At 46.0% G+C, this 8067-nt stretch overlaps 1 protein-coding gene across 1 annotated transcript in view; it reads left to right on the top strand.

The window, feature by feature from the left end:
• GRAMD1C (GRAM domain containing 1C) overlaps window positions 1-8067 on the top strand; it is a 92803-nt gene that overhangs the window by 39044 nt on the left and 45692 nt on the right. Inside the window, exon 6 of the mRNA XM_018572853.1 lies at window positions 2332-2412. Coding sequence (XP_018428355.1) covers window positions 2332-2412 — 81 coding nt within the window. The remainder of the gene's footprint in view (window positions 1-2331; window positions 2413-8067) is intronic.

An 8067-nucleotide genomic window follows, 5' to 3' on the forward strand; every position in this document is an offset into this window, starting at 1 on the left:
TTTTTTCTTAGGGGGTGATGCTTGTACTGGAATTAGAGTATTGTTGCTTCTGGGGAAGATGTGTGTTAGTTACTCCTGACCTCTGCACTTTGAATTACTTACTACTGACCCCTGAACTCTGCATTATTAACTACTTACCCCTGCACTCTGCATTACTTACTACTGACCCCCTGCACTCTGTGTTACTTACTCTTGACCGCTACACTCTGCATTACTTACCCCTGAACTCTGCATTTTTAACTACTTACCCCTGAACTCTGCATTCCTTGCAACTGGCCCCTGCACTCTGCATTACTTATTACTGTCCCCTGCACCCTGCATTACTTACTACTGACCCCTGAACTCTGCATTATTAACTACTTACCCCTGAACTCTGCATTACTTACTACTGACCCCCTGCACTCTGTGTTACTTACTCTTGACCGCTACACTCTGCATTACTTACCCCTGAACTCTGCATTTTTAACTACTTACCCCTGAACTCTGCATTCCTTGCTACTGACCCCTGCACTCTGCATTACTTATTACTGTCCCCTGCACCCTGCATTACTTACTACTGACCCCTGCACTCTGCATTACTTATTACTGACCCCTGCACTCTGCATTACTTACTACTGACCCCTGCACTCTGCATTACTTACTACTGACCCCTGCACTCTGCATTACTTGCAACTGGCCCCTGCACTCTGCATTACTTGCAACTGACCCCTGCACTCTGCATTGCTTGCAACTGACCCCTGCACTCTGCATTACTTGCAACTGACCCCTGCACTCTGCATTGCTTGCAACTGACCCCTGCACTCTGCATTGCTTGCAACTGACCCCTGCACTCTGCATTACTTGCAACTGACCCCTGCACTCTGCATTGCTTGCAACTGACCCCTGCACTCTGCATTGCTTGCAACTGACCCCTGCACTCTGCATTGCTTGCAACTGACCCCTGCACTCTGCATTGCTTGCAACTGACCCCTGCACTACTTGCAACTGACCCCTGCACCTTTATACACTACTGACGCCTGCACTGTGTTAAATAGTACTGACCTCTGCATTTTGCACCACTTATTGCTGACCTCTGAACTCTGCATTACTGACTCCTGCATCCAGAACTCTGCAAGGTTATCACCTTTAAAAAAAAAAAAAAGCACCCTGGTGATCTTTAAACTGTCCAGTGTCCAGGGAGATCTCCACCTCACAGTCACAAACTTTTTTTATTTGTCATCACTGGGTCTCTGTGCAATGCAGACAGATCATGGCTGGTGGGAGGGGCCGGCAGGTTGCTGTACATAGCCTCTGGAAAACATCACAGCACCCTGCCTCAGTACTCTGCCCCGATACAAGCAGTGGGCTGGCTCTTGGGAGGAGTTATGCAAACATCAATGTCTTGATGAGTGGGTGTTCCTTGGCAGACTGCATTTGCATGAAGCAGTTGCAACTGATGAGGGGTGCTTACACTATGGCTTGGTTAATGGAGAACTATGGGGTTAGGGCTTTTCCCCATAGTTCTCCTTAGGGTAACGGGAGGACACAAACTAGCGTCCTCCCGTTACCCTAAGCTCAGTATACCGCGAGCTACAGCTTGCGGTATACTGAGACGCCGCAGCCGGAGCCGATCCCGACATGGATGTCGAGATCCACCCAGCTGCATGAGTGACAGCTGGCTCTGCCTATCTAGAGGCAGAGCCAGCTGTACCCGCCCCCTCCCCTGTCCGTTCCGCCAGTCAGCGCTGGCGGATCGGAGCAGGGAGGGAGGAATCCAGCCCCTCCCCTGTCAAGGCAGAGAGCCGTGACAGGAGGTGAGCGAACGCCGGTATGTGTTCGCTCACTTCCCGATCTACTGAGCCGACCTGTGACAGTCTCATTGTCACAGGTCGGCTAGAACTATGAGGTGAGTGAAAAGCACTCACCTCATAGTTCTCCTTTAAGAAATAGCCAGCACACCATCAATAAACCTCAATTGTTTTTAAGGTCATAGTGCAAAACATACGGTAAAAAAGTGCAAAAAGAACAGTCACTTTCAGAAAGCGATCCAGCATGGAGCCAAGATGTCGGTGGAAAATGTTCTTTTCGCTACTTTTTTACCTCACTTTTTGCTCAGTGACCTCAATTGCCATTTGAACTTTATTGACAGTGTACTGGTTATTTCCCAACTGTATTTACATGGCACTAACATGCTGCAGCCTCTAATGCACATTGTGAGAAGCTCGCAGTGTGCAGTGAAATCAGTTTAAGGAATTTCAGTCCAGGAGAGGAGCCGCTACAATTGTGCAATACTGAAGGGAAGGTTCAGCTTTAATATTTTGTTTGATTAAAATTCCCTCCTCTTCCTTGCAGTATTTCTTAACATCGTTCACCGCCAGAGACAGAAGTTTCCTGAACATGTTCCGCATGTGGCAGAATGTTCTCCTGGATAAGGTAAGCCATTCCCGATCTTTGGGTCTCAATCTTTAGGTTAGTTTAAGAATTTGGGCTAAAAGGACCTTTGCATGAGGCCCACTAAGCAGGGCCGGTGCCAGGATTCTTGCCTAGACAGGCAAAGTTGCATTTTTGTGTTACCCTACACCCTCCCTTTTTTCTGCCCTCACCCTGCAGCGCCCTCAGGCGACCGCTTGCCTTGCGGTAGCGCCGGGCCTGCCACTAAGATAGAACCACCGAGAAGCTTCTCTGTTCCCTGCCGCTGTCCTCCAAGGACAAGATTCCATCTTTTAGAGAAAGCTATGCCCATGTTCACCTGCTAAGCCATTCCTGATCTTTGGGTCTCAATCCGTGATCACCTGGTAAGGAGGCTTCAATAAATGAGAATTGACACATGATCCTTTGCATGAGACCCACCAAGGTAGAGCCACCAAGAAGCTTCTCTGTTCTTCGCCCCTTCCACTGTCAAAGAAGATTCCATCTTTCACAGAAAGCTATGAGCATGTTCCCCTGCTAAAGGAGGCTTCAGTAAATGAGAAATTAGGGATGATCCTATGTATGAGACCCACGAAGGTAAACCCACCAAAAATCTCCCGTTTCCTGCTGCTTCTCCTCCAAGGATTCCATCTTTCAGAGAGAACTACATCCATGTTCACCTACTGAGGAGGCTTCAATATATGAGAATTGACACATGATCCTTTGCATGAGACCCTCCCAGGTTAAGAACGAAAGTTTCCTTTATACCCAAGGTGGTGCTGCACGCGCACCCCCTCCAGGAACATGAGGTGCCTATACCACTTCTCCCTCACGACTGCTCACTCGCCTCCCGTGGAACACCCGATGCCGGAGCCACGTCCTGGGGAGACTACATCGATAGTTTTGTGGACGGCACTTTGGGTAGGGACACCGTCATCTTCTCCCCGAGCCCCTTGCAAAATCTATAGATGGAGAAACTTTCGGCATACACGTTGTCCATACAAATCAAACGGTCGTCATCCTCAAAAGGGAACGGCGGTCAGTTGAACCAAAATGTTTTTGGTTTCGACTTTTCATTTAATTTACATTGTTTTACCTTCATTTTGTCCAGCTCGTGTTCATCGTGTTCATGATAGAGTTTCTCTCTCAGCCACAACTTCCTTTAAGCAATTGGACTCCATTAATTCTTCCTGAAGGTCCTAATACAGGTTGCTCAGCTTCTAGATCCACTATTTCTAGGTGGATTCATCAGGTTGTCCATTCAAACTTTTAAGGTTCCTCCATTTCCTATTTCTGCTCGTTCTACTAGGGCAGTTTGTACTTCGTCGGCATTTCAAAGTCAGGCTTGTTTCTCAAAATTGCAAGGCTGCCACTCGGTCTTCTGTTGATGTTGTTGCCTCCTTTGATGCTATTTTTGGCAGAAAAGTTCCTGAGGCAGCTGTTTCAAAGTATTTTTACAGGTACGAGTTTGTTGTTAGACTGGTTCTTTGGTTGTTTTTTTCCCCACCCCCATCCAATACAGGAGTTCTCGCACAGCACAAAGCAGGACTGAATGCAGAGAGGGCAACTTCCCCACAAGGACACCGCTGCCGCCCCTCTGCGCCCTGCCGCCCCGAGGCCGGGCCTCGGTAGCCTTGTGGGGAATCCGGGCCTGCCCACCCCGCTCTGTTTGGACTGATTTGGAACGCATCGAAATTCATCAGAGCTGTGTCCCTCAATGAATTCCGAGAAGAAGGATTTTACGGTAAGAACAAAATCCTATTTTCTCGATTTTTTTTTAATTATTATTTAAGGAAAACTGGCCCAAAAAAGAAAAAAAAAGCTATAGCTGTATTTTTCTTGCCATTGCCATCATGATCCACCACCAAGCAGATTCCCTTACTCCTGACATTTACCGCGATACCACATATGCGTGCGTCATTTGTTGTGTGTACCCGTTGTAGGGCCAAGACACAATAGTGCACATTTTGCTTATTTTTATATGTGTTTTTTTTTATCCTACACAATACACTTTCACACTGACAGTTGAGTTGTAATCAGGGAGATTTCTATCCAAGGGGATGTGCGGAATCTTATTACTAATGATTGTTATATCCATTTAATCCCATATACTCATTGATAACTGCTTAACCAGGGTTGACTAAATGGCATAAATAATCAGGTTCAGATGCTCTATCTGGAAAACTGGGGGTTTCCCCATCATATCATTGTTCATGCCATTTAGTCCATCGCCTTGGACTATATAACATATATATTCCCTACTGTCAATAAGGACCAGATGCAAAAGTACGAGCAAATTTTATATTTATATGTACATTACGGTTAAGCTTTTAGACCTACACATCTTTCTTGTAGACCTTACACATCCTGCTTGTAGACCTACACATCTTTGCTTGTAGACCTACGCATCTTCCTTATAGACCTACACATCTTACTTGTAGACCTACACATCTTACTTGTAGACCTAAACATCTTACATGTAGACCTACGCATCTTACTTGTAGACCTACACATCTTACTTGTAGACCTACACAATCTTACTTGTTGACCTACGCATCTTACTTGTAGACCTACACATCTTGCTTGTTGACCTACACACCTTACTTGTAGACCTACACATCTTGCTTGAAGACCTACACATCTTACTTGTAGACCTACACATCTTACTTGTAGACCTACACATCTTACTTGTAGACCTACACATCTTACTTGTAGAGCTACACATCTTACTTGTAGAGCTACACATCTTACTTGTAGACCTACACATCTTACTTGTAGACCTACACATCGTCCTTATAGACCTACACATCTTACTTGTAGACCTACACATCTTACTTGTAGACCTACACATCTTACTTGTAGACCTACACATCTTGCTTGTAGACCTACACATCTTACTTGTAGAGCTACAGATCTTACTTGTAGACCTACACACCTTACTTGTAGACCTTACACATCCTGCTTGTAGACCTACGCATCTTACTTGTAGACCTACACATCTTACTTGTAGACCTACACATCGTCCATATAGACCTACACATCTTACTTGTAGACCTACACATCTTACTTGTAGAGCTACGCATCTTGCTTGCAGACCTACACATCTTGCTTGTTGAACTACACACCTTCCTTGTAGACCTACACATCTTACTTGTAGAGCTACACATCTTTACTTGTAACCTGCACATCTTACTTGTAAAGCTACGCATCTTACTTGTAGACCTACACATCGTCCTTATAGACCTACACATCTTACTTGTAGACCTACACATCTTACTTGTAGACCTACGCATCTTACTTGTAGAGCTACACATCTTACTTGTAAACCTGCACATCTTACTTGTAGAGCTACGCATCTTGCTTGCAGACCTACACATCTTGCTTGTTGACCTACACACCTTACTTGTAGACCTACACATCTTACTTGTAGACCTACAGATCTTACTTGTAGACCTACACATCTTACTTGTAGACCTGCACATCTTACTTGTAGACCTACGCATCTTACTTGTAGACCTACACATCTTACTTGTAGACCTACACATCTTACTTGTAGACCTACACAATCTTACTTGTAGACCTACACATCTTACTTGTAGACCTACGCATCTTACTTGTAGACCTACACATCTTACTTGTAGACCTACACATCTTACTTGTAGACCTACACAATCTTACTTGTAGACCTACACATCTTACTTGTAGACCTACGCATCTTACTTGTAGAGCTACGCATCTTACTTGTAGACCTACGCATCTTACTTGTAGACCTACGCATCTTACTTGTAGAGCTACACATCTTACTTGTAGACCTACCACATACTTCTTTTACATTGCGATCTTTGATACAATTTGGCTGACTGTTAATGGTCATAGTCCACTGATATTGGTTCCAACATTGAGGACCCCAGATACAGGAATGGGGTTTCTTTTATGGAGGGTTTAGTTTCTGGGTACATTTTTTAGTGAATTTAAGGGGATTGTTGTTAATAAAGTGACCATGTGAACTGTTTTGGTAAAACATTGATTTTATGGGGGATAAACCTCTGCAGCAGGGTGGCTGTATTGCGTAACAAATGTATATATTTTTGTAAGGCCTGTAGCAGTCCTAAAACAATAATCGACTTGGATACAAACCCTACAGTGAGCCCCAAAGTCACAATTATTCTTGCGACATCTAGTGGGCAGATAGGGAATCTGCATGTGAACAGTTCTTCCGTGTAATTTTTAACTTAGCCCTTTGTTCTACTTTAAAATTGCCCTCTTAGTCCTCATTCACACTGTAATCTGCCGGCACGTATAGCTCCGTGCTGCGTGCATGGCCGTACCGAGCAGCTCCCGGGAAGGACAGGTGCTACGTGTGATTAGTACGCAGCCCCTGTCCTTCTCTATGGGACTACGCGGCCGTACGCCGCCCTATGCTCACCACAAGTGCAGGCCCGTACTGGTGCGGGTTTCCTGGCTCGGACGCATCCTGTCAGCGTACGAGTACGCTCACCCGCACGGACGTGCAGGGCGGGTGAGCGTAGGGGGGGCGTACGGCCGCATAGTCCCATAGAGAAGAATGGGGGCTGCGTACTAATCACACGGAGCACCTGTCCATCCCAGGAGTGGTCCGATACGGCCCTGCACGCAGCACGGAGCTGTACGTGCCGGCCGATTACAGTGCGAATGAGGCCTTACACTAAAACATATATGATTAATTATAAGTGTATCTGACCTGACAGTTTTTTTCTTCAAGTCCTCTTGCACAGTCCCACAAATACCTGCTGATCCTGCCAGTGAAGTCCACCTAATGCAGCTTCCTGTGATGGTGTGGCAACAATGCTGCACTGCTCCTGGATTCAGAGCAGAGTTGCCACTCTGGTTTACGCTGTGACGGCTTGCACTACAGTGCAAAATGTTACAAGGGGGTGTGTTTATCAGCGCTGTCACTGCCAAATCACAAGCCTGTAGCTTGTCAGTCAGCACCTGGCCACACCTAGTCCCGCCCACTGCTTTCTGGATTGGCTGAAACCCACCCACTGTGAGCTGCAGTGTCTGGGAGGGGGAGGGCGAGAGACACAAATGAATTAGGATCTGGCCCAGTCTGGGAAGGTAACGGAAGTTTTTTTCTTGACGTTATGAGGTATGTGCATCACATAGTAAGTTGATTTGGTACTTGTTTCGACCGACATACGGAGTCTCTAATTGTATTTTAAACTATCCATCCGGTGAACAGGAAATTACTTCTGCCCTTGTTATTTATATAATGAACACTAGAGGGAGCAAGTTCTCTCTGTATGATCCCATTCATCAACATGGGACACACAGCTCACCAGGGATGCGTCATGTAGAGACAGCCGATCAATTATTACATATACATGACAGTGGGCTAGATATAAAACAATGCTTGCAGATCGAAGAAATATGCGTGTATTGTGTGTGAACATGAGATAACAACCCCCCCAAATCTAATACATCTGCTGGAGATGTAAACCTCCTGGCAGTCTCTTCTATCTCTATCACTCTGTTGGTGAGTCCTTAGGTCTGTACACCCGCTGTGTCCATTATGAGGGGCTCCCCCCATCCCTGAGCTGAGTTCCCGGGTCTGTACACCCGCTGTGTCCATTATGAGGGGCTCCCCCCATCCCTGAGCTGAGTTCCCGGGTCTGTACACCCGCTGTGTCCATTATGAGG

Source organism: Nanorana parkeri, unplaced genomic scaffold (assembly GCF_000935625.1).
Source record: "Nanorana parkeri isolate BGI_ZX_2015 unplaced genomic scaffold, ASM93562v1 scaffold2147, whole genome shotgun sequence".
Taxonomy (NCBI): Eukaryota; Metazoa; Chordata; class Amphibia; order Anura; family Dicroglossidae; genus Nanorana; species Nanorana parkeri.